Raw genomic sequence first — 27,757 nt, 5'->3', positions numbered from 1 at the left:
TGTGAGGAGTGAGTAAATATTTCAAATGTCAACTGCTGATATTTTAACTAATAGTAATTTTAAAATTTATATAAGTAATTTTATACTTTGCATATGTTTTATAATTTTGTGTTTGTGCTTGTGAATGAGAGAGAGAGACATGAGAGACAGGGAGAGAAAGGCAACTGTACCTATGAGGGACTTTCAAAAATTTCATGGAACATGTACATTATAGAAAAGTTATATGTGAATATCAAAAGCAATTTTACACCAAAATAAATACTTTTAATGTCATTTTCCACAAATTTTTAAGATTACCCTCATATTTACCTGATTGCAGTATTTGTCTTTCTACTAATTAGCAAGGTTGTTTCAATCATGTAGGCCTTCCTCTCTACTGTTCAATTAAAAATGTTACAGAGGTCATAAGATGACACTCCTAGACAGAGAAGTTTCAAGAGTGTATGTGTAGTCAAGAAGGTAAGTGGGGCTGGGCTGTTGCGCAGTGGTTAAAGCCCCAGCCTGCAGCGCCGGCATCCCATATAGGCACCAGTTCTAGTTCCGGCTGCTCCTCTTCTGATCCAAGTCTCTGCTATGGCCTGGGAAAACAGTAGAGGATGACCCACATCCTTGGGCCCCTGTACCCTCGTGGGAGACCCAGAGGAGGCTCCTGGTTCCTGGCTTCAGATCAGCTCAGCTCTGGTAGTTGTGATCATTTGGGGAATGAACCAGTGGAATGGAAAACCTCTCTCTGGCTCCACCTCTCTCTGTAATTCTGTCTTTCAAATATATAAGATAATTCTTTTAAAAAATATACGTAAAATAAAATTCAATAAGAAAACCAAGTACAACATAGTGGCATGCATTGCATGAAAGTGTGTGCAAATGAAACTACATTAGCAACTGTAATGTGATTAGTAGCAGAGAAATAAAAATAAAAGAGTTCTGGTTAAAAAGGATTCTCTTAATTCATGTAACTTTTTGGTGGTGTCTTAATCTCTCTGGGCTTCAATGTTCTAATATAACTTGCAAGATTTAAAGTATATGAGCTCTTAAGACTGTAGCTCAGAAAGTCTGTGTAACTTTGATCCTTTTCTATTATGCTTATTTTTTTCCAAGCACTCCTGAAATGAATATTTTAGCTTAATCCTGAGTCAGGAGGTCCATATCCATTACATGCTTGTTTATGTTTGGGGTGCAAATGATTATAAAACCAAAGCTTGACAGATGATTTTTTACACTTCTGAATTCATGTGTTATATCTCATTAACTCAAGCGGGTGTTTCAGAAGATGGAAAAGATCCCATCAACTGTATTTCTTTCCATCTGTGTTCACAGGAAGTCCAACACAATTGCCAGCTTCATAGAATCTCATTTTGTGCAGATGATAAAACTGACAAGAGGATATTCACTTTCATATGCAAAGATTCTGAGTCAAATAAACACTTGTGCTATGTATTTGACAGCGAGAAGTGTGTAAGTATGCCAGATGTTTTGGGGTGGTTTGTTCTATTACAAGTCAGGAATTGTCTTGTTTCCGGCATTAATAAAGTATTTGGAAATGCATAAAGCCTGCAAATACTTGACTACACTAATAGATTCATTCTGTCATGAGAATACGCTTCAGGATTTCACTGTTAACTAAATTCTCATGTTCATGGACATAAACTTGCATGCAAATTTCTTTTGTTAGAATATCTTATCTGTTTAATTCATGCATGTAGTTCTTTCATAGTCATGTTACATGCAATTTTAATTTTTGATACGATTTAGTAAGATGAACATAACGCAAGGAGTAGTGGTATGCACAAATGTTCCCTCCTCCTGGAATGTTACAGATTGGATGAAAATTAATATTCTAAACTTCAGTAAAGAAACTCTTTATGGCTTCTTAAAAATTGCTCTGAAGCTTTAAATATTTGGTTCTTGATGCTTATTATTCAGAAAAACTAATACAGTGAAAGGTAAAAGTATAATGTGTTTCTGTGTGTGTCTCTTTTGAAAGTAATCTACAGTTTTGGCAAGTAATAAAAGTTAGGACATTCTAAATTAAATCTTGTAACTATTGTTTAATCATCTAGAATCTTAAGGAAAACCTGATGTCTTGATTAAAAGAATAAGTTAATTCTAATCATGACCTACTCTGAGTTCCTGTTATAAAACATGAGATGTGAATTCTAAGCAATCATTGTAGCTGTTGATGGCTTCCATGAAGGAAGAACATCTAGCTTCAACAACATTATTGGCTTAGGCAATACTTAGAAATTAATACATTTATTTGATCCTTCATCTTGCTGTCAGAAATAGCAGAGGACAACTATTATCATCACTATTGCATGATTTTTTCCTCTGATTTCAGTATGTGTACTTCTTGGGAATAAATATGAGCACATTTTTATTTGTCCCTGTAATTCCTGCATCAGGTAGGCAATAGATGCTCAATGAACTTCTCCTAAAGAAAAAAAATCTTGTTGAAAATTAATCGAAAGTAGCACAATTTGTTATCTGTGTCTTGTAAGCATTAAAAACTTTTATACTTTAAAAGGCAACATGATATGCTAAGCCACTTGGTATCATAATATCTTCAGAATTTGATAAACATTATGAAACATCTCATCAGAAAATATACTTACTCATATAAAACAGTATTGTGTTTACAGCAAAACATTTTATAAGTTTATTTGAAATATATCCTATTGAATAAACACATTATATTTACATATATCAAGTACTTCTTAACCATGATTATTTGCAGATGTTTTTCTCAAAGTGACTGAGAAAATTAAGTTGGTATTTGGTGAATGTATTCTCTGTGGGATATATATATAATGATCTTTTACCTCATTACCAAACAGTAAACTCAGTTGCCCTTCTTTCTTACTTTATATGTAGAAATAAACTGAGTCCTTTGAAATGTTCAAAGAGTTCATATAGTTCTTACACACTTGTGCCATTTGTTTTACCTTTCTTAACTATGTTTTTTTACCTTTCTTAACTTGTTTCATGATCATAAAATACAAGCTGGCCAGAACCCCTATGTAGTTATACTAACTTTTAAAAGTATAAACCTGATTCTTTCTGATCATAATTATCTTTAATTGACCATCAGAATTTCAATTCCCATGACACTTTTCTCTTTATAGATAGAATATTAATTTTCTTTTTCTTGAAGGTTTAATGTTATTTATTAAAGCTATCCCAGTGATTCAGTCACCAGGGTGCATAATTCACAGGGGTGCCTTTAAAATTATAATTCTTTGGCTTTTGCATAAAAAAGCTTTTTTGTGGGGGCTGAAAGTCAGGAAATCTATATTTTGCAAGTTCGTCAAATGATTCTGCTCCAGGTAGATGAAGTTTGGTCTTTGAAAACCAAGGGTTCCGGCCGGCGCCGTGGCTCACTTGTCATGACTGGGGCCTTCTCCTTATCCGTTCATTGTAGTCTATCTTTTCACTATCTCTAAGAGAGTTTGAAAGCCACATGGAACTGATCCTAATATTCCACAAGACTGAAACATACTGCTTTATTCACAGCAGTATGTTCTGTCAATGAGCCGCTCCCCCCATCGTGACAGTGAAGACTATATGAGGACCAGATTGTTCAGCCTACAAATTAAATAAGGAGAACCTCTGTTCTCAGCAGGGAGGAATAAAGCTATGGTTTTATACCTTCATTTTCTTTTCCTGAAATTGTGTCAGAGGAATCCACCTAAAACAGGAAGTTTAAATAATATTCAGATACCCTAGATTCAACTGAAAACTTCTCTTCATTATCAACCAGGCAAATCCTAAACTAAATGAAAATGTCAACCACTAGATTCCAAATTGAGATGCCAGAGATATTAGAATTATAGGATGAAGGTCTTATTAAAGACAAATAAAACATAATAAAGTGAGCATTTGCAAGCATACTTTAAAAAATGAAAATGTAGAAATTCTTATCAATGAAATAGAAAACTTAAGCAATAAAATAGAAAAATATAACAGTCAATAACTTGAAAGATTGACAAATAGAAAATACCCTACCTGAACACCTAAGAGATACTTAGGTACATGTGTATGTATATGCATAAACACACACACACACACACACACACACACAAACACGGCCCTGTGGAATTATAACAAATTCTTTTTTTTAAATTTTTTTATTATATGCATTTTTTAACTTTTACTTAATGAATATAGATTTCCAAAGTACAGCTTATGGACTACATTGGCTCCCCCCTTCCCCCTGATGATTTCCCTCCCACCCACAACCCTCCCCTTTCCCGCTCTCTGTCCCCTTCCATTCATATCAAGATTCATTTTCAATTTTCTATATATACAGAAGATCAGTTCAGTATACATTGAGTAAAGATTTCAACAGTTTGCACCCACATAGAAACACAAAGTGAAAAATACTGTTTTAGTACTCGTTATAGCATTAAATCTCAATGTGCAGCACATTAAGGACAGAGATCCTACATGAGGAGTAAGTGCACAGTGACTCCTATGGTTGACTTTACAAATTGACACTCCTGTTATGGCATCAGTAATCTCCCTATGCTCCAGTTATGAGTTTCCAAGGCTATGGAAGTTGAGTTCTCCGACTCTTATCTTATTTAGACAAGGTCATAGTCAAAGTGGAAGTTCTCTCCTCCCTTCAGAGAAAGGTTCCTCCTTCTTTGAAGACCTGTTCTTTCCACTGGGATCTCACTCACAGAGATCTTTCATTTAGTAGTTTTGTTGTTGTTGTTTTTTTTTGTTTGTTTTTTTTGTTTTTGTTTTTGTTTTTTTTTTTTTTTTGCCAGAGTGTCTTGGCTTTCCATGCCTGAAATACTCTCATGGGCTTTTCAGCCGGATCCGAATGCCTTAAGGGCTGATTCTGAGGCCAGAGTGCTGTTTAGGACATCTGCCATTCTATGAGTCTGCTGTGTATGGCGCTTCCCATGTTGGATCGCTCTCCCCTTTATTTATTCTGTCGGTTAGTATTAGCAGGCACTAGACTTGTTTATGTGATCCCTTTGACTCTTAGTCCTTTCATTATGATCAATTGAACTGAAATTGATCACTTGGACTAGTGAGATGGCATTGGTACATGCCACCTCAATGGGATTGAATTGGAATACCCTGGTATGTTTCTAACTCTACCATTTGAGGCAAGTCAGCTTGAGCATGTCCCAAATTGTACATCTCTTCCCTCTCCCATTCCCACTCCCATGTTCAACAGGGATCACATTTCAGTTAAATTTCAACACTTAAGAATAACTGTGTATTAATTACAGAATTAAACCAGTAGTATTAAGTAGAACAGACAAAAAACTACTAAGAGGGATAATGTATTAAGTTGTTCATTAACAGTCAGGGCTATGCTGATCAAGTCACCGTTTCTCATAGTGTCCATTTCACTTCAACAGGTTTCCTTTTTGGTGTCCAGTCAGTTGTCACCGATCAGGGAGAACATATGATATTTGTCCCTTTGGGACTGGCTTATTTCACTCAGCATGATGTGTTCCAGATTCCTCCATTTTGTTGCAAATGACTGAATTTCATTGTTTTTTACTGCGGTATAGTATTCTAAAGAGTGCATATCCCATAATTTCTTTATCCAATCTACCATTGATGGGCATTTAGGTTGGTTCCAGGTCTTGGCTATTGTGAATTGTGCTGCAATAAACATTAGGGTGCAGACCGCTTTTTTGTTTGCCAATTTAAATTCCTTTGGGTAAATTCCAAGGAGTGGGATGGCTGGGTTGAAAGGTAGGGTTATCTTCAGGTTTCTGAGGGATCTCCAGACTGACTTCCATAGTGGCTTGACCAGTATAACATAAATTCTAACATTTGTTTGTCATCAGAGTCCGAGAAATAGAGAAGAAAAAAAATGCAAGGTAGCCTTTAAAATGTGCTCAAAAATTGTTGAAAGCTTCCAAAATTTGGCTAATTATGTAAATCTATATTCAAAAATTGAAGTGAAGTAAATAGGTTATTTCAAATAAAACCACACTAACACACATCAGAATCAAGCTTTTGAAAAGTAAAAAAAAAGAAAGCAAAAAAAAGTAATCAAGACCTTTATCAAAGGTAGAAAATGGATTTGCAGTGCCAACCAAAAAAAAAACAAAAAAAATCAGGTCAAACCAGAATTCTGTTTCAAGAAAAAATATACTTTAACAAAATTCTATATCCAGAAAACGTACTTTAACAATCAAAGATGAATAAAAAGTTACAGATGAAATAAAATTAAGATTATGTGTCAGTACTAAACCTTCCGTAAAACAGCTAAAGGAAGTTTTCTGAACACAAAGGAAGTAATAAAAGAAGAAATTTAAGAACACAGGGAAGGAAAAAAGAACAGGATGAACAAATACATGGGTCAATATTGAGTTTCCCTAAATTATGTTTGATCATAGAAGCAACAATGATTCTTTGATGTGATTCTAAATATACATATATACATGCACATATACACACCTGTACACATATAAACATGCATGTGTGTATAATATGTATACAAATATTTATATATGATATTTGTAAGGCAGTTATGCATGGAGCAAGTAAGATGAGAATGTGTAAAGTAAATAAGTTCTCTGCACCTTCCTTTAATTGAAAAAACATCATCAGGCAACAGTGCTAAGTTACATAAATGTAATGCTAATCCTAGAGCAACCACTAAAATTTTATATAATGAAGTACATTTTGAAGCACTATGGATGAATCAAAATTTTGTCATAAAATATTTTGAAAATCCACAGGAATGAATTAAAAAGGAAAGACAAATTATCTGAAATAATTGTGTTAGGAATTAACTCAACTTTTTAAATAAAGATTAAGAAAAAAATAGCAATGAGTGGGTGTTAGGTGCAGTAGTTGAGTTGACATTTGAAATGCCCACATCCCATGTCAGAGTACCTGACTGCTTCATTTCTAATTCAGGCTTCCTGATAGCAAACAGCCTGAGAGGCAGTTAATTGGTGTTGCAGGTACTTGGGTCCTTGATACCCAGGTGGAAGCAGATTGGATTTTGGGTTTCTGGATTAAGTCTGGCCCAACCCTGACTGTTTCAGGCATTTATAGAGTCATTCAGTAGGTGGAAGAGCTCTCAAAATCTGTCTGCCTTTCAAATAAAATGAAAATAAATAGGTAGAAATTGTTTTTTAAAATGGCAATAACAAGAAAAATATTGAAATGACAGACTTAAGCTCTGATGTATTAAAAATCACGTTAAATGTAAATGGTTGAAATAGCCCAATTAAGGAGAGAACCTCCACTTTGACTATGACCGTGTCTAAACAAGATAAGAGTCGGAGAACTCAGGGGGCTTCCATAGCCTTGGAAACTCATAACTGGTGCATAGGGAGATTACTGATGCCATAAACAGGAGTGTCAATTTGTGAAGTCAACGGCAGGAGTCACTGTGCACTTACTCCTCATGTAGGATCTCTGTCCTTAACGTGCTGTACACTGAGGCTTAATGCTATAACGAGTACTCAAACAGTATATTTCATTTTGTGTTTCTATGGGGGTGCAAACGATTGAAATCTTTACTTAATGTACACTAAACTGATCTTCTGTAAAAAAAAAATTATCAAAAAAAAAATGAATCTTGATGTAATGGAAGGGGAGAGGGGGTGGGAAAGGGGAAGGCTGCGGGTGGGAGGGACATTATGGGGGGGGAGCCATTGTAATCCATAAGTCATACTTTGGAAATTTATATTCATTAAATAAAAGTTTTAAAAAAAAATTTTTAATGTCCTAAAAAAAAAAAAAAAAGAAATAGCCCAATTAAAATATTTTGCCATGAGAATTTCTTTACAGTGGAATGAGGGAAAATGTAGAAATTACTTGTATAAAGTTAAAAAATAAGTAAAATATTTTTCAGAGTGGATTTAAAACCTATAACCCAGATATATATTGGCTACAAGAAAATTGCTGCAAATATAATGATATAGACAGGCATGAAATAGAAGAATTAGAAGAGATAAGAGCATGCAAATATTATTCAAAGAATGCAGAATGAACTATATTAATACCAGATAGAATCCAATTCAGTGTGAAGAAAATTACCAGAGACCAGGAGAATTATATTATAATAAAAGGGACATGCCACCAAGAAGACAAAGTATCTAAAATATGTATTGCCAAATACTAGAACTACAGGTTAGAAACGAAATAGGTAAAATGGAAAAGACAAGTGAATCAATGGAAGGAAGACCTTTCTCTCTGTCTCTCTATCTCACTGTCTATAAATCTCTCTGTCTCTCTCTTTCACTGTCTAACTCTGCCTGTCCAAAAAAAAAAAAAATCCAATATCATTAATCAATAGAATCTAATCAACAGAGAATTCTATCCACCAACAGCAGAATGTATATTGTTTTTTAAGGGATAAAGAAACATGTGCTAAAGTATATCATACTCAAGGTATAGAAATTAATTCATTAAGAAAAAAGAATATCTCTAATCAATAGTATAAATTTCATCTCAAGAACCTAAATAGTTTGAGAAGAATTGGAGTTAGTTCTTCTTGAAATGTCTGGTAGAATTCAGCAGTGAATCCATCTGGTCCTGGGCTTTTCTTTGTTGGGAAAGAATAGATGCAAAAATCCTCAATAAAATTCTCGCCAATAGAATGCAACAACACATCAGAAAGATCATCCACCCAGACCAAGTGGGATTTATCCCTGGTATGCAGGGATGGTTTAATGTGCGCAAGACAATCAATGTGATACACCACATTAACAGACTGCAGAAGAAAAACCATATGATTATCTCAATAGATGCCGAGAAAGCATTTGATAAAATACAACACCCGTTCATGATGAAAACTCTAAGCAAACTGGGTTTGGAAGGAACATTCCTCAATACAATCAAAGCAATCTATGAAAAACCCACAGCCAACATCCTATTGAATGGGGAAAAGTTGGAAGCATTTCCACTGAGATCTGGTACCAGACAGGGATGCCCACTCTCACAACGGCTATTCAATATAGTTCTGGAGGTTCTAGCCAGAGCTATTAGGCAAGAAAAAGAAATTAAAGGGATACAAATTGGGAAGGAAGAACTCAAACTATCCCTCTTTGCAGATGACATGATTCTGTATTTAGGGGACCCAAAGAACTCTACTAAGAGACTATTGGAACTCATAGAAGATTTTGGCAAAGTAGCAGGGTATAAAATCAATGCACAAAAATCAACAGCCTTTGTATACACAGACAATGCCATGGCTGAGGAAGAACTTCTAAGATCAATCCCATTCACAATAGCTACAAAAACAATCAAATACCTTAGAATAAACTTAACCAAGGATGTTCAAGATCTCTACGATGAAAATTACAAAACCTTAAAGAAAGAAATAGAAGAGGATACCAAGAAATGGAAAAATCTTCCATGCTCATGGATTGGAAGAATCAATATCAGCAAAATGTCCATTCTCCCAAAAGCAATTTACAGATTCAATGCAATACCAATCAAGATACCGAAGACCTTCTTCTCAGATCTGGAAAAAATGATGCTGAAATTTATATGGAGGCACAAGAGACCTCGAATAGCTAAAGTAATCTTGTACAAAAAAAAACAAAGCTGGAGGCATCACAATACCAGATTTCAGGACATACTACAGGGCAGTTGTAATCAAAACAGCATGGTACTGGTACAGAAACAGATGGATAGACCAATGGAACAGAATTGAAACACCAGAAATCAACCCAAACATCTACAGCCAACTTATATTTGATTCTGGAGCAATGACAGTCTATTCAATAAATGGTGCTGGGAAAATTGGATTTCCACGTGCAGAATCATGAAGCAAGACCCCTACCTTACACCTTACACAAAAATCCACTCAACATGGATTAAAGACCTAAATCTACGACCTGACACCATCAAATTATTAGAGAACATTGGAGAAACCCTTCAAGATATTGGCACAGGCAAAGAATTTCTGGAAAAGACCCGGGAGGCACAGGCAGTCAAAGCCAAAATCAACTCTTGGGATTGCATCAAATTGAGAAGTTTCTGTACTGCAAAAGAAACAGTCAGGAGAGTGAAGAGACAACCGACAGAATGGGAAAAAATATTTGCAAACTATGCAACAGATAAAGGGTTAATAATCAGAATCTACAAAGAGATCAAGAAACTCCACAAAAACAAAACCAACAACCCACTTAAGAGATGGGCCAAGGACCTCAATAGACATTTTTCAAAAGAGGAAATCCAAATGGCCAACAGGCACATGAAAAAATGTTCAAGATCATTAGCAATCAGGGAAATGCAAATCAAAACCACAATGAGGTTTCACCTCACCCCGGTTAGAATGGCTCACATGCAGAAATCTACCAACAACAGATGCTGGCGAGGATGTGGGGAAAAAGGGACACTAACCCACTGTTGGTGGGAATGCAAACTGGTCAAGCCACTATGGAAGTCAGTCTGGAGATCCCTCAGAAACCTGAAGATAACCCTACCTTTCAACCCAGCCATCCCACTCCTTGGAATTTACCCAAAGGAATTTAAATTGGCAAACAAAAAAGCGGTCTGCACCCTAATGTTTATTGCAGCTCAATTCACAATAGCTAAGACCTGGAACCAACCTAAATGCCCATCAACGATAGACTGCATAAAGAAATTATGGGATATGTACTCTTTAGAATACTATACCGCAGTAAGAAACAACGAAATCCAGTCATTTGCAACAAAATGGAGGAATCTGGAACACATCATGCTGAGTGAAATAAGCCAGTCCCAAAGGGACAAATACCATATGTTCTCCCTGATCGGTGACGACTGACTGGACACCAAGAGGGAAACCTGTTGGAGTGAGGTGGACACTATGGGAAATGGTGGCTTGATCAGCATAGCCCTGACTGTTAATGAACAACTTAATACATTATCCCTCTTAGTAGTTTTTTTTATCTGTTCTACTTAATATGACTGATTTAGTTCTGTAATTGATGCACATTTATTCTTAAGTGTTGAAAATTAACTGAAATGTGATCCCTGTTGAACATGGGAGTGGGAATGGGAGAGGGAAGAGATGTATAATTTGGGACATGCTCAGGCTGACTTGCCCCAAGTGGTGGAGTTGGAAGCATACCAGGGTATTCCAATTCAATCCCATTGAGGTGGCATGTACCAATGCCATCTCACTGTTCCAGGTGATCAATTTCAGTTCACAGTTGGTCATGGTGGAGGGACTGGGAGTCAAAGGGAGCACATAGACAAGTCTAGTACCTGCTAACGCTAACCGATGGAGTAAATAAAGGGGAGAGTGATCCAACATGGGAAGTGAGATACTCAGCAGACTCATAGAATGGCAGATGTCCTAAATAGCACTCTGGCCTCAGAATCAGCCCTAAAGGCATTCGGATCTGGCTGAAAAGCCCATGAGAGTATTTCAGGCATGGAAAGCCAAGACACTCTGGCAAAAGATCTCTGTGAGTGAGATCCCAGTGGAAAGAACAGGTCATCAAAGAAGGAGGTACCTTTCTCTGAAGGGAGGAGAGAACTTCCACTTTGACTATGAACTTGTCTAAACAAGATAAGAGTCGGAGAACTCAGAGGGCTTCCATAGCCTTGGAAACTCATGACTGGAGCGTGGGGAGATTACTGATGCCATAGACAGGAGTGTCAATTGGTAAAGTCAACAACAGGAGTCACTGTGCACTTACTCCTCATGTAGGATCTCTGTCCTTAATGTGCTGTGCATTGAGATTTAATGCTATAACGAGTACTCAAACAATATATTTCACTGTGTGTTTCTATGGGGGTGCAAACTGTTGAAATCCTTACTTAATGCATACTAAACTGATCCTCTGTAAAAAAAAAAAAAAAAGAAATTATCAACTCCCAACTTGACTCTCACTGGGATTAAACATGACAATAGGTCTGATCTGATTTCATCATCATTTAAAAAAAATCATCTATTATTTTTCACTTTATGTTTCTGTGTGGGAGCAAACTGTTGAAATCCATACTTAATGTATACTAAGCTGATCTTCTGTATATTAAGATAATCGAAAATGAATCTTGATGTGAATGGAAGGGGAGAGGGAGTGGGGAAGGGGAGGGTTGTGGGTGGGAGGGACGTTATGGGGGGGAAGCCATTGTAATCCGTAAGTCGTACTTTGGAAATTTATATTCATTAAATAAAAGTTTAAAAAAAAAAGAACCTAAAAAACCAGTGTATCAAAATAAATTAAGAATAAGCAAAAGGGAGTTTAAAGTGGTAAAAGAAGAAGCATACTAACTTGAAACCTAGAATCAATACAGAAAATCAATGATAAAAAAGAGATCAGTTTCTTTAAATATTATAAAACCAATAAAATTCTGTTGAGATTGGCAGATGAAGAGTAAAGATGCCTGTTACCAATATGATTCAAAAGAATCATGTGTTATCACTATTAGTATATGGGTAAACACATGGACTTGAACATGAGAAGAGGCATCAACTCAAATTCTTATTCTGTCATGCATAAGTTATTTCAGTAGGCAAATTAGTTAATGTTTCTGAATATCTGAATATTAGTCCATAAACTGGAAATAGCATCCATTTTACAAAATTGTTGTGAGTAAAATCAATTAATTGAGGCTACATATGTGAAGTCTCATATATAGGCATGTACATAACACATTACATTTTAATATCATTGTTTAAGGTTAATATCATTAATAATTAATAACAAAATAGAGGTATGAATACAATTTATATAATGGAATTGAATAAATAATAAGGATTTTTAGATTAGTTGGTCTCATAAACAAATTTTAGTATTATTGGGATGGGTATTTGGCTTAGTGGGTAAGCTACCAGTTGGGACACTTGCATCCCATGTCAGAGTTCAAGTCCTAGCTCTACTCTTGATTCTGGTCCCTGTTAATGTGTAGAGTGGGAAGAAAAAGTGATGGTTCCAATAGCTGAGTACCTGCTACCCACCTGGGTTGAGACACTGGTTGCCAGCTTCCCAGCTTGGGTCATTGCAGGCTTTTGGTGAGTGAACCAGTCAGTGGGAGCCTTGTCTGTCTGTGTCTGTCTCTCCTTCTCTCTCTGACTCTCAAGTAGGTAAATAATTTAATTTAAAATAATTTTTGGTGTTATTATGCTCTTAAAGCATATACAAACATATCAATAAAATCTGTACAAATACATACAGTCATTACCTCTATGGCCAAGGGGGAACCAAATTAAGGATAAAAATTAAAGGAAACAAATTTAAGCAACAATTTGCTTAATTATTTATGTGAAAGAATGAGAAGGAGAAAGAGAGAGATCTTTTATCTACTGATTCACTCTTCAAATGCCTGGAACATCTGGAACTGGGCCAGGCCAAATCCAGGAGCCTGGAACTCCATGCGTGTCCTTCACTTGGGTGGCAAGCAGGAACCCAGACACCTGGGCCAATATTTCCTGTCTCCCAGGCACATTAGCAGGAAGCTGGATCAGAAGCAGAGGCTAGACTTAACTCTGGGCACTTCAATCTGGGATGTGGGCGTCTTAAGAGAGGACTTACCCTAAGGCGCCACAATGCCAAAAGGAAACCTTAAACTTATTTGTACTGCTCAAGACTTTAGTACTACTTTATAAATATATACAGAAAATTAAAAGAAAAATAAATTAGTAAGTAAACAAAAATTTCAACATAGATGCAGCAAATTTAAAAAAGAACTAAACACTTAGATAGAATATATGAAGTAGAAAAAATAGAAAAGTTTAACATTATATTTGGAGTGACAAAAACCTAACAGTCAGTTATCTTAAGATAGATGAGAAATGCTATCTGACCAAATGAACCAAGTGAAATAAATGGTGGTGGTGATGATGTTGATGATGATAACAGCCATAAACACTTCTCGGAAAATACAGAATTTTCTAACATATGTAAAACTGAAATAATTTTTCCATCAATTCATTATTTATAGCCATTGTCTTTATTCCTGATAAACTAGGATATTTTTGCTTTTTATTTGCTAAACTACTTATTCTGTGAAGTATTAAGACTTTTTACTGTAATGTGATTCTTAACTATGTTATCTCAAACTCCACCTCCCCCCAAAAAAAGAAAGAGAGAAGGAAAGATGGTGGGAGAGAGAGGGGTAAGTAAGGGAGGGAGGTAGAGAATATCATTATGTTCTTGGAATTGTATTTACAAATCACATTGACTCTTTTAAAAACTAATTAAAAATACAAAATAGAAAATAAACAAAATAGAAGAGAGGAAATAGGGCAGAAAAAATACTGGCTGAAGAGTTTCCAAATGTGATGAAATTTGTCCCATTACAAGTCTGAGAAGTTTGGCAAACTTCAAGCTGAATAAATAACACAGGGAACAGTCCCTATTTATGTCTATGGTATGTTCGAGAGAGAGGGAAGGAGAGAAAATAAGAGAAAAGAAAGGACCTTAAAAGCAGAAAGAGAGAAACAGGCATATTGTATCACTACAGACAAGTAAGAAGTATGAAGAATGCCAAGCCACTTTAAATCAGTCTTGATGGAGGCCAGGGGGAATATAATGATATCTTTAACAGTATTAAAGTAAGGAGATATCATAAGAGAATTCCACATCTGTTTAAGACATCTTTCAAAATTTAAGTCAAAACATTTATGGGGTAAATGAAACTGGAGTAAATTATTACTAGCAGAACTTCACTGCAAGATATGATAAAAATGTTTTGTATTTGAAAAGACAAAAAAAGGAAACTGAAATGTGTAGAAAAGAAAAAAGATTAAAACGTTACTAGAAATGTTTACAATGTTGCTATATATTTAAAACAATTATTTGAAACAAGAATAAAATCATACTTGTGTCATAATGTTAACATATGACAATAATAGCACAAAGGACTAGTATGTTCATTGTTACTATTTACAAAAAAATATTAGTTCTTAAGAAGGTTGTGCTAAATTAAGGAGGCATATTATAATCATTAGGGCAATCACTAAAATTAATTCAATGGATTACAAATAAGTTTATAGGAAAACAACACTTGGTTAGTTTTTCTTTTTTTTTTTTTCATAAACCCAAAGCAAGATAGAAAAGGATGAACAAGAAACATAAAAACATATGTGCCACATAGGAAATAAAGAAAGTAAATGTAAATGTGCCACGTACTGCAATCAAATCCTAATTATTAGAAAGCTTTCTAAATGCTGATTCATTGCTCTCTAGAAAAGACACATTTTCAATGTGAAGACAAATATAGATGAAAAACACATACCCGGGGCTGGTGTTGTAGCATAGCGGGTAAACTGCCACGTGCAACCCATATGAGCACCGCTTCCTGTCCTGGCTGTTCCACTGTGGTTAATCTCCCTGCTAATGGCATGGGAAAGCAGTGGAAGATGGCCCAAGTGTTTTGACTTCTGGCTCCTGGCTTCGGCCTGGCCCAGCCCTGGCCATTTAGCCCTCTGCAAAATGAACCAGTGAGTGGAAGATCCCTTTTTCTGTCTCTCCCTTTCTCTCTGTAACTCTGATGTTCAAAATAAATAAATAAATTTTTTTAAGAAAGAAAAATATGTACCGTACAAACAGTATGCTTCAGAAAGTTAATGTGATTATATTGATAAAAAAGATGACTTCAAGGCAAGCAGTATTACCAGATATAAAAAGAGACAGCTATGATTAAAGGGCAGATGCTGTTCATGTAATCTATATTGCAGTGTATTTTTTAAAGATTTATTTATTTATCTGAAAGGTAGAGTTAGAGAGAGAGAGCAAGAAAAGGAGAAAGATCTTCCCTCCACTGGTTCACACCCCAAATGGCCCTTTATAATAGCTAGGGCTGGGCCCAGCTGAAGTCAAGGCCAGGAATTTCATCTGGATCTCTCATGTGGGTGACAGGTGCCCCAGTATTCTGACCATCGTTGCTGCTGTCCCAGGTGCATAGCAGGGAGCTGGATCAGAGTGGAAGAGCCAGGGCTCGAACTGGTGCCCATATAGGATGGATATGCCAGTTGTGCAGGCTGCAGCTTAACCCACTGAAACTCAATTCACACCACCCCTCCCCAATAATATGTTTTAAAATTTGAATTACAGACTCTAACAGAATTATAGGAAAAAGAGTAAATCTATAATCATTATTGGTTCCATGCCATTCCTAGCAACTGGCAAAAAAGTCAATAAAGTTAATGAAAAAAATAAAATAATATCATCATCACTTAGTGATCTAATTGAGATGTATGGAACTCTATCCCAAAGAACAGCAAAATATACTTTATTTGAATGAATATGGAATGTGCAAGAGATGAGCCTTGTGTTGAACCATATTGAATACTAAATAAATTTTAAAATTTTAAATATCATGGTGAATATTCTCTGACAACAAAGGATCCAAATTTTTAAAATTAAAACATCCTTTATATAGTCATAATACAAGGAAAAGTCCCAAGAAGAGTGTCAATTTGTTAAGTCAACAACAGGAGTCACTGTGCACTTACTCCCCATGTAGGATCTCTGTCCTTAATGTGCAGTTCAATGTGAATTAATGATATGACTAGTGTTCAAACAGTATTTGGCACTTTGTGTTCTGTGTGGGGGCAAACTGATGAAATCTTTACTTAATATTTACTAAATTGAACTTCTATATATAAAGATAATCAAAAATGAATCTTGATGTGAATGGAATGGGAGAGGGAGCAGGAGATGGGAGGGGTGTGAGTGGGAAGGAAGTTATGGAGGGGAAAAGCCATTGTAATCCATAAACTGTACTTTGGAAATTTATATCTACTAAATAAAAGTTAAAAAAAATACAACATACCACATTTAGTAAAAGACAAAGCAGTACTAAGAGGGAAATTTATAGCTGTTGATGCTTATATGAGAAAAGTAAATGTATTAAAATTATTCATCTTGGTCTCAACCTTAAAACATTAAATGAAGCAATAAGAACAAGGGACTGACGCTGTGGTACAGTGGGTTAAAGCCTCAACCTGCAGCGCCAGAATCCCATAAGGGTGCTGGTTCGAGTCCCGGCTGCTCCACTTCCGATCCAGCTCTCTGCTACAACCTGGGAAAGCAGTAGATGGCCCAGCTCCTTGGGCCCCTGCACCTGGGTGAGAGACCCAGAAGAAGATCTTGGCTCCTTGCTTCGGATCAGCTCAGCTCTGGTCATTGCAGTCATTTGGGGAGTGAACCAGCAGAATGGAAAGCCTCTCTCTCTTTCTGGCTCTACCTCTCTGTGTAACTCTGTCTTTGAAATAAATAAAAAATTTCTTAAAAAAAAGAACAAGTTAAAACCAGAATAGAAAGTAAAAAGATAATTGAGTAGAATCAATGAAATTGAAAACATTAAAAATCAACAAAGCCAAAATTGGTTCTTTAGTAAGGATAATACAATTTTTAAAAAAAAATGTATTAAGAACAAAAGTATGAGAAAGCACATATTACCAATTTCAGAAGGAAATGTGTAGCTATAGCTATAAATCTATAGTCTTCAAAAACATAGAGATACATAATACATAACTATTATACCAAAGCATTTGATCAGATAATATTGGTGAATATCTGATGAACTCATTTTACCAAAGTTGGCAAAGAATAAAAAGAAAATTTGAAAACATTTACCATTACATGTAATTATAATTACATATAAGTTTAATTACATATATAATTAAATCTTTAAAAACTTCTTATAACAAATGAAATAACAGGGCTGGCGATGTGGTGCAGTAGGCTAAGCTTCCACCTGTAGCACCAGTGTCCCATATGGGCACCAGTTTGTGTCCTGACTGCTCTTCTTCCAGTCCAGCTCTCTGGTATGGCCTGGGGAAGCAGTAGAAGGTGGCCCAAGTGCTTGACCTTCTGCACCCATGTGGGAGAACCGGAAGAAGCTCCTGGCTCCTGGCTTCGGATCAGTCCTGCTCTGGCCATTGGGGCAATTTGGGGAGTGAACCAGCAGTTGGAAAACCTTTCTCTCTGTCTCTCCCTCCCTCTGTCTGTAACTCTACCTCTCAAATAAATAAATAAAATCTAAAACAAAGCAAAACAAAAAACAAGTGAAATACCAACCCTAGATAACTTCCCTAGTAAGTTTTGTAAAATATTTATGAAAATATCTAATTATACATGAAAGTTTCCAAAATGTAGAGAATAAAGGAACACTTTTAAAGTCACTTTATGAAACCAGTATGACTCTGATGTAAAACGTGACAAAGACTTTATAGAACAATGAAAATCATAATCATAAACCATCGTTTCGTATGACTTAAACTTAACACTCCTTAACATAATAATTACTGGAAATCAGTGTGACAGTTTCTTATAATGTTAACCATAAATGCATTTTATGGTTTAGCAGTTACGTTCTAGGTCTTTGACCAGAAACATGAAAAAATATGTCTACAAAATGTTTTATAGGAATGTTTGAGGCTGTTCTGTTCATAATAACAAAGAACTGAGAGCCACCATGAGTGACCACTAAGAAGAAAGTGGACAAGTCAGCCGTGGTACATTCCTAACATGGAATGCTGGTCGGCAGTAAAATGCACTGACTACTGATATATACGATCTATGTGAAACTCAAACATTAAGTTAGCAAAAGAAGCCAGACACAAAAGAATACACACTTTATGATCCATTTTTAACGATAAAAAAGGCAAAACTGATCTATGGTGTTAGAATAATAGAGTGATGGTTGACCATAATAGACGTGATTTCACTAGATGTAGCCATAGGAGACCTTCTAGGAGGAATAAATATTCTAAATCTTCAGTAGGCTGATTATATCAGTATATAACTTTATTGATACACATCTGATTGTACAATTATGATTTGCACATATCATTTTTATAAACTTTGTTCATATATGCAGTTTTAAGAACATAATGATACTTCCCATCCCTCCCTCCCACTATCACCCCCCATCCTCCTTATTTCATTTCTTATTTTTCCTTTAATTTTTACAATGACACACTTTCAACTTTCTTTATAATCACAAGCGTAACCCTCTACTAAATACATTTTCCTTCATTTTTGAATGACAAATAGTTTTTCTGTATAATTATTTTATGGATGTATTTTTATTTAACTAGATTAAGTGCTTTGTTATAGCCCACTTAAATAGTGAAGTACAAAAATCAAAAAGTCAATTAGCAGGCCAGCGCCACGGCTCAATAGGCTAATCCTCTGCCTTGCGGTGCCGGCACACCAGGTTCTAGTCCCGGTTGCGGCGCCAGATTCTGTCCTGGTTGCTCCTCTTCCAGTCCAGCTCTCTGCTGTGGCCTGGGAAGGCAGTGGATGATGGCCCAAGTGCTTAAGCCCTGCACCCCATGGGAGACCAGGAGAAGTACATGGCTCCTGCCACTGGATCAGCGCGGTGCGCCGGCTGCAGCGTGCTGGCCGCAGCGGCCATTGGAGGGTGAACCAAGGGCATATAGGAAGACCTTTCTCCCTGTCTCTCTCTCTCTCTCACTGTCCACTCTGCCTGTAAAAAAAAAAAAAAAAAGTCAATTAGCTAACCTAAGTTCTATTAATAAAGTATATTCTAATCTGAGGTTGATCATAGATTATTACAAAAAATAAGATTTGCAAACATGAACTATTAATATTTAGTGTTTCTGCTGGTTTTTCTGTCATTACGAAGTTGTAAGAATTCGTCTTAATACATGTGACATATTTATGATTATTAAATCCATTGATATGTTTTTCTAAATGTACAATTTTAACTAAATAAAAAAAAATTAAGTGAATTACATTTTATAAGATACCATGGTATCTGTGGAGATATAAATGGAAAAGTGATGACTTAAAATTTTGTGGCTGTTGCTAGTTGATGGAACAGACTGTAAATTATTTACCAGGCCAAATTCAGAGGACAAGTACATTTTGTTGAATTGGCACTGTTTTTTAGAAAAATATGAAACATTTGCCATCACTTAAAATTAGGAGCTCTCATTAAATTTCAGATTTCTGACTTCGCCTTTCCTATTTAAAATCTGAAATTTCTGTGAATCGCTCTTTTCCACCAGGCCACAATTAACCTGGAACTTAATCCCAGTTGTTCCATTTAAAGAGAGCATACCTCAATTTTCCACAGACACGTCCCAGTCAGCCTCATTCAAGTTACCTGCCCAGGGCTTACCCAGACCTCCTTGTTAGGAAAAGGAAGTAAGTAGCAGAGTCACAGGAGGCCTGCACTTGGCACTGTGCTATCTCAATAAGCACTAAATACTCAAAGAATAGGGCAAAACAACTAGGAAAGAAAATACTACAGCAAAAGAGATGGGAAGTTGAACAGAAAGAACTCTTGCTTCCAACTTGAACAAATATTCCTTAATGTTCTTTTTAAAAAATTCTCAACGCCTGTAGATTGAATATTCTGTTAGGATGGGCTTCTTTGCTTCTTTCCTCAACCTCTATCCCCAGTCCTTGCCCTATTGTATCTCGTGTAAATGCTTTTTCTTCATTCAACGAAGAGTTTGGCATATTAAGGCCGGCGCCACAGCTCACTAGGCTAATCCTCCACCTAGCGGTGCTGGCACACCGGGTTCTAGTCCCTGTCGGGGTGCCAGATTCTGTCCCGGTTGCCCCCTTCCAGGCCAGCTCTCTGCTGTGGCCTGGGAGTGCAGTGGAGGATGGCCCAGGTGCTTGGGCCCTGCACCCCATGGGAGACCAGGAGAAGCACCTGGCTCCTGCCATCGGATCAGCGCGGTGCGCCGGCCGAAGCACGCTGGCCATTGGAGGGTGAACCAACGGCAAAAAGGAAGACCTTTCTCTCTGTCTCTCTCTCTCACTGTCCACTCTGCCTGTCCAAAAAAAAAAAAAAAAAAAAAGAGTTTGGCATATTATAATTGAAAAAGAACTCTCTGTTTGCTTTTTTCAAAGGCTGAAGAGATAACGTTAACAATCGGCCAAGCATTTGACCTGGCATACAGGAAATTTCTAGAATCTGGAGGAAAAGATGTGGAAACCAGAAAGCAGATTGCAGGGTTACAGAAAAGAGTGAGTAAACAAGCTTGTTGTTTACATGTGTGTGCTGTAAGTACAGGGAAACTTGCATTCCATCAAACAAATCTAAAAGGCCTGCCATTAAATTCCCCAACACTGATTGGAACTGCTTTCACTGTGTTCCCATAACTTTTCATTCCTGATCCCCTGTACAGTTTTTAACTATTTTATATTGAATTCCCACAAGAAGTTAGTGTTCTCATGTGACTTTGCTTCACTTCCTGATGCTTCTCATGGGGATCAGAGCAGCAGAAGCAGCAGATGCTGGGTAAGTGGTTTCCCATGCAGATCAGATTCTTTGTAACTGAATTACACCCCTTCTCCACTCTTCAGAATCGTCATAAGCAAGTTTCACTCTCTTGTGGTTATCCTCAAAGATTATGGGCATAGATTGCACAGTACAACAAGAAAACACATAGATGAAGCATTAGAAACATAAAATTTTTCACACACGTGAAATGTATTTTAAATGTTATGTCTTTCCAGTGACTTAGCATCCTCTAGTATTCTCCAAGATTTATCAAATAATTTCCCCATGCACAAAAGAGCACATTAACATTTTAAATAATGTGAAATCTTATTCATTAATAGTTAGTATTTTCCAAGAAAGAAAATTTCTGAATGTTGTTTCATAATAATTCTTTTTAGATCCAAGACTTAGAAACAGAAAATGTGGAACTGAAAAATAAAGTGCAAGATTTGGAAAATCAGTTAAGAATAACTCAAGTATCAACATCTAAAGTGAGTATATTGATTGTATCTGTGGTTTCCTTAGATACAATATTTTCCAGTAATCATTCTGCATCATTGTTTCTATAATATTTCAAATACTACTTTCAGATCGTAATTTAAAAGTAAACATGGCTAGAGATGAAGGCTTGTAAAAAAAGGTTAACTTGCAAATTAAAATTACTTTAGCAAGTCAGATGCAAATTACTTGCCATGCTTCTCTTTTCTCTGTGATTTCTAAAATGGTTTAACTCTCAGTATTGCTTTAAAATTTCATATACTTTTTCTCCTTGGGGCACATTTCTACTCTTATTCCTATTAATGGAGGTAGATTTAATGAGTGATGCTGGTCCACCACTGGGGTGCTGAACTTGGTTACAGGGAATGCATTATTAACAGTCTGAATGTGACTTCCCGTATTACATAGCAAGGGTTCCCACTGGGAGTGATGTAATTGCATTTCAGACACTAAAATGAATAGTGGTTTCTGCCAACGAGTACTCAAGTATTTGTATTTAAATTACCTGTTTCTGAATTGTTGCAGTTTTGAAATCCTTTTCCTGATACTATGTATGATAACATTACTGCATGATCTTGGTAAAGGGACCTTTTAGAGGGAGGTGAAATTGAAAACAATATTTTTTATAGGCAAAATATATCTTGGAGAAAATTATTTTCTCTTTGAGTTACTTGTGCTACTAATATTCTCCATTTAAGTATATACTTAATTTTAGAAATATTTAATATCTAAACTGATGGCATGGTACTATGAACTGAAACAAAAATATTGTATTTGAAAACTTTTGAAAAAAGTTTCAACACATATGTTCTTTTGGAAGTTCATTTGGGTGCAATTCCTAGGCTAAATTAAGTAAAAACTTTCAAGTATATCATTCTTTTATGTTTAATACTAGGATATTTCACCAGTTCATCAATGTAAATAAAAACATTTCTTTAAGAAAAAGTTACATTTAGTGTTTTAACTTTGTATGCCCTGGAAACCACTCAAAAAGCTTCCTTATAAACTCATACTTTTTATCTACCATACTGAAATAGTTGCTGTTTTCATTGCTTGGCATTTGGTTTGTAACAGGGACTGATGTGACTGAGACGAGAGAGGCTGAGAGTTAGATCCCTAAGTACCCGTGTTGTGCACAGTGAAGAGCAGGGGATCCACTTCAATTTCAACCTTCTTCTCTTTTTTCTTTTCACTGTTTCCTGCTTACCAGGATTATGATTTTTTTTCTCTTGTCTCCCTCACTTAAGGGACAGAACATTGGCTCAGATACCTTCAATCTTTGCACCCAGAGGGAATATCCAGCCTCTGGGGTCTTGTTGCAAGTACTATAAGACATGCTGTGAAATAAACTATGAGTAGAAACATAAGTGAAGAGGAAGTTACCTTTGCTAGGAGTCAGGGTTTTCTGAAATTGATCACATGTAAAGAGCAACTTTGAATCATCCTGTGTGTTGACAAAGGAATAAAAGATGCATCACCATTTGGATGCAAACAAAAGTCTTGTTCACTTCGCATCTTCTTTCCTTGAAGAAACAGAGCTGAGACTATCATGCTGAGGGGCATGGAGTATTCAGGAGGAGCAAAGAGGTTTGGGACATGTTGGTCAAAGATGTACCAGCACACTAGCCTAGCCCTGGAGTAACTGAGAAAAAGGAGGGTCAAGGTTGAGGTTATGAATGTGCGTTGGTGATCTCACATAGTTCATCACTACACCGCTTCAGCAGTGGTAGAGGCAGAGGGGATAAGGAGGTGACTTTTTCCTTACTTTTCATTCATTTTCAGTTTTAGTTATGTTACTGTGAAATACACTGATATATCATCTAGTGCAGCTATATCTATTTCATGTCTATTAAAATGAAATTCCAAATTTCTGATATTAAAATAAATTATTTAAAATTATTTAGTATTAAATATATATATCCACTTTTGATTTAATATGACTTGAACTATTGAAATTGTATTTATTGATTTGAACTATTGGGATTGCATTTGAAAAACAATCAAAATTGTAAAGAATTAAATGTAAATTGAAAATGTAAGTATCTTTTGTTAAATAGTTTGTTATGAATCTGAAGTAAAGTGAATTTCTTTTGCTAGAATTGTTTTGCATCTGTTCTTTCTTAGGAAATTCAAACATTAGTTTGACAGGACAAACAGAACACAAAGTAAATCACAGAATGTGCCTCATGGCTAGCAAAGTAAATGCCTATTGAGTTATAACTCTGAAATGAGACTATACATTTTGTTTGTTTTGAGATTATAGGACCGAGGGGTAGAATACTCCCAGATTACTAGAATTCTCGGCGTTTTGTTCGAAGGATAAGAGGCAGCATTCTAGAGGTTATTTAAAGAGGCATCGAAGTGAATTATGAATCCCATTAAGCACACTAAAATTAGAACATGAGTGGGTTTGGTGTATCCAGTTAATTGTGCATCAGATTTTTTATGAGTTTTCAATGTGTTATGATGAGAGAAGAGCCTAAAACAGACAACTCTTCACAACTGACCAGCCCAGGACAGAGTGCTTACGTACCTCTTAAATACCATTCCACTGGTTCAGTCATGGTTTTCTCCTCTAGCGAATGAAATAGCTTGTGATAGTCCCCATATTAAAGATCTCTGTATCACACTGAGATTATGAAAATCTTTTCCCTTTAGAAATTGGGTCCTTATTTTACGCCATCGTTTAGATACACTGAAGAATTTCCATTACTTGACTGTGCTGTTTGCTTTTTGCTGTGTTCTAGTGGTTTGGCAATAGATTAGAGGTTGGATTTTCCAACCATTTGGTACTAATTATCTAGGAACAATCTGATTTCCATTTATTACATTCACATGGCACTGCTGGCTGTATTTATATTAGAAAAGGGGTTTATTCTGCCCTCTTCGCCTCATGAACACTCCCAGAAAATTGTTCCATTGTAAGATGTGGGCATAACAAGTTAAATCAGATTGTTCCTCTTGATTCTCATGTCTGAGTGCTTACATTTCACTTTTCTGACTATAGAGGATTTTTACCAAATCAGACTATTGCCAGAAAGTTAAATGAATAAAATTGTAGTCCTGAGGAATACTGGACTTTCCAGTGGTGAGGAAAACAAATGTCTCCCTTTTAGCTTAACCCAGTGCTCGATAAAATTCTACTTTTACATAATCAACTGTGTGACCACTGATTAGATTTGAGAGGCCAATTATAACCTGAAATGTGTACTTCCTTGTGGGTAAACAAGCCTGCTTATTTATTTCTCTCTCATGTTTTCTCAACTACAATTGAAGTCAGGATGGGCAAGAGCATATTGTGAAAACTCAGTTACACAAGTTGAATGTGAACCTTTGAACAAAGGCATGAATTTTAAACATGAACATCAGAAAAAGGATAATTGGTTCCCACAAAAAGTGATTACCAACCCACAATTTTACTTTCCTAATTGTTAGTTGCACAAAAGTTTTTTAAAGGAGTAAATTCTGTCTAATCGGAAGAAAAATATGTGCCCTTTCCAGTGCTATAAGTACCTGGTTGAGTCTTTCAGCCACTCCTAAATTAGAGAATTCATTGCTTTTCAAGCTTTACATAATTAGAAAAAGCAATCCTAAATTTCATATGGCATCATAAAAGATTCAGATCTTGAAAGTGATCCTGAACAAAAAAAAAATCAACCTGACGTATTAACAATATTTAACAATACCTGACTTCAAAGCATACTACAAAGCTATAGTAATCAAAACAACATGTTACTAGCATAAAAACCAATACAATGATCAGACTAGAGTCCAGAAATTAATGCATGTACATATAGCCAACTGATTTTGCCATAAGTGCTCAGGACATACATTGGAGTAAAGATAATCTCTTCAATAAATGGTGCTGGCCAAACTGGATGTATATATGTGTAGAAGAATGAAATTAGATCCATACTTCTCAACATACAAAAATCAAGTCAAGGTGGATCAAAGACCTAAATTTAAGACCTAAAATTATGAAGCTGCTGGAAGAAAATGTAGGGGAAACACTGTAAGAAATTGGAGTAGGTGATGACTTCTTGGATAAGACCCCCAAAGCACGGACAATAAAAGCAAAGCTAAACAGGAGTATATCAAAGTCAGAAGCTTCTGTTCAGCACAGGAAAAGATCAATGGAGTGAAGAGACATCAAACAGAATGGGAAGAAACTATTAGCAATCTACTTATTCAACAAAGTATCAGTGCTCAACATCAGCAGCTGTCAAGGAAATGCAAATCAAAACCACAATGAGATATCACCTCACCCCTGTCAGATTGGTTAAAATCTAAAAGACATAGAGTAACAAATGTTGATAAAATGCAGAAAAATACACTGTTGGTGGGAATTTAAGTTAGTGCAACTACTGTGGAAAACAGTATGGAGATTTCTTAAAAAACAGAAATAGACTTGCAATATGATTTAACAATTCCACTTCTGGGTATGTACCCAAAGACATGAACATCTGCACCACCAAGTTTATACCACAATGTTCAAAATGGCCAAAACTATGGAATCAACCAAGGTATAGACTCAGATGAATGGTAAAGAAAATGTGGCATATATACACAATGGAATATTATTCAGCTATAAAAAAGAATGAACTTATACCATTTGCAGAAAATAGATACAATGGAGGACATCATGTTGAGTGAAATAAACTAAACACAGAAAGATAAATGTCACATATCCTCTTTTATATGTAGGAGCTAAAACTAAAAATAGAAAAGAAAACAGAACAAAAGCACAAAAAGAAAAAAAATGTCTGCATGTACCAGTATTGCTGCAAGAAAGTTTTGCCAATGCTGTTTCATAGTTTATATACTAATATAATTTTAATAATATAGTACATTGAAATTTACCATATATGGGTAAAATGGTCATGGTTCCATTTGATTTTTGTTTTTTAATCCTTGCTCATATTTATGCTAAACTCAGGTCTTTTATTTTTGCTTTTTGTTTTTTTGAGCTCTTTATAAATGGAGTATTAGACCCTTGATTGCCATCCAAGTTAAAAATATTTTATCTCAAAAAAGAAAGAGAAAGAAAGTGAGGGAGAAGAAAAGAGGGCAAGAGGAGAGGGAGGAAAAGAATATCAGTCTATTCTTAGAATTGTGTCTATGAATTGTATTAAATCTGTTAAAAAATAAAAAAACTAAAATTAAAAACCAATCAAAAATGGAAAAAATAACAAATGATGTTGAAAATCACTACACCACAGCACCAGCCCTGCAACTTTTTGAGTATGCAACAAAGCCGTAGCTGTGTTTACACTTGATTATCTCTACTGTGACTATTCTCTTCTCTCCATCATTTCTTTTCCTATCTAATTACACAGAGGCCCTCTTCAAAATAAATCTCAGGTTTTCCTATCCACTTCCCTTCCCCCAGATCCTAAGAATCCAATATTTTATTCAGAATATCTAAAAATGTCATATTTCAATGAAGACTATCACAATAGGAAAATCGACTTCAACCAAATGTTTCAATAACATTATTGTGACATTATCTTACAGCTTTCATAAAACACTTTTTCTCTCCTCCCATGAGTCCCTTCTCCTTTGTGCGTTTCTTTTTCTGTCATTCCTTTACAGCTGCTGCACAGAATGTCTAGCCATGAGCAATATGGGGTTCAGAGATGCATGCCCTCTTTGTGGCATAGTAGTCAGAATTCCTCTCCCTGTCTAAATACTTATTCTATTTCCATCACTCCTGTCAACTCTCCTGAATCCAGACTGTCATTGGGAGTGTTCATTCCACTGCCTTCTAAATGTGACTTCCCTAAGCAGTCAGTGAGAGCAGCAGCCCAAGACCTAATGTAATTAGCTAAACAGAAAATTATTTTTATTATCCTACATAATTTGTTTAACTTTGCCAGGACTTGCTATTTATGCAGTAATGGGAAAAGTCAGATGTGTCTCGTATCAATCTGCTGTGATTCAGAGAGTTACTGTGTCAGGTTTTTTTTTTTTTTTTTTTTTTGATTTATTTATTTATTTAAAAGTTGGAGATACACAGAGAGAAGGAGAGGCAGAAAGAGAGACAGATCTTCCATCTGCTGGATCACTCCCCAGTTGACCACAAGGGCCCAAACTGCGCTGATCCGAAGCCAGGAGC

At 35.9% G+C, this 27,757-nt stretch overlaps 1 protein-coding gene across 6 annotated transcripts in view; it reads left to right on the top strand.

The window, feature by feature from the left end:
* The window catches only part of GULP1 (GULP PTB domain containing engulfment adaptor 1), a 316,944-nt gene that overhangs the window by 274,292 nt on the left and 14,895 nt on the right, over positions 1-27,757 (top strand). For 4 of the 6 annotated variants that reach the window (XM_051848368.3, XM_089329025.1, XM_051848370.3 and 1 more), the window contains 4 exons: positions 1,318-1,455; positions 20,772-20,888; positions 21,139-21,162; positions 21,543-21,635. In XM_051848368.3, the coding sequence (XP_051704328.1) occupies positions 1,318-1,455; positions 20,772-20,888; positions 21,139-21,162; positions 21,543-21,635 (372 nt within the window). The remainder of the gene's footprint in view (positions 1-1,317; positions 1,456-20,771; positions 20,889-21,138; positions 21,163-21,542; positions 21,636-27,757) is intronic. The other 2 variants (XM_051848376.3, XM_070070492.2) reach the window with 1 other exon arrangement.

The sequence above is a fragment of the Oryctolagus cuniculus genome, chromosome 3 (assembly GCF_051225735.1).
Source record: "Oryctolagus cuniculus isolate XC-2025 breed Fujian yellow rabbit chromosome 3, ASM5122573v1, whole genome shotgun sequence".
In the NCBI taxonomy this organism is placed as follows: domain Eukaryota; kingdom Metazoa; phylum Chordata; class Mammalia; order Lagomorpha; family Leporidae; genus Oryctolagus; species Oryctolagus cuniculus.
The sequence above is the reverse complement of the archived record's forward strand: the minus strand, read 5'-3'. Positions and strand labels throughout refer to the sequence as shown.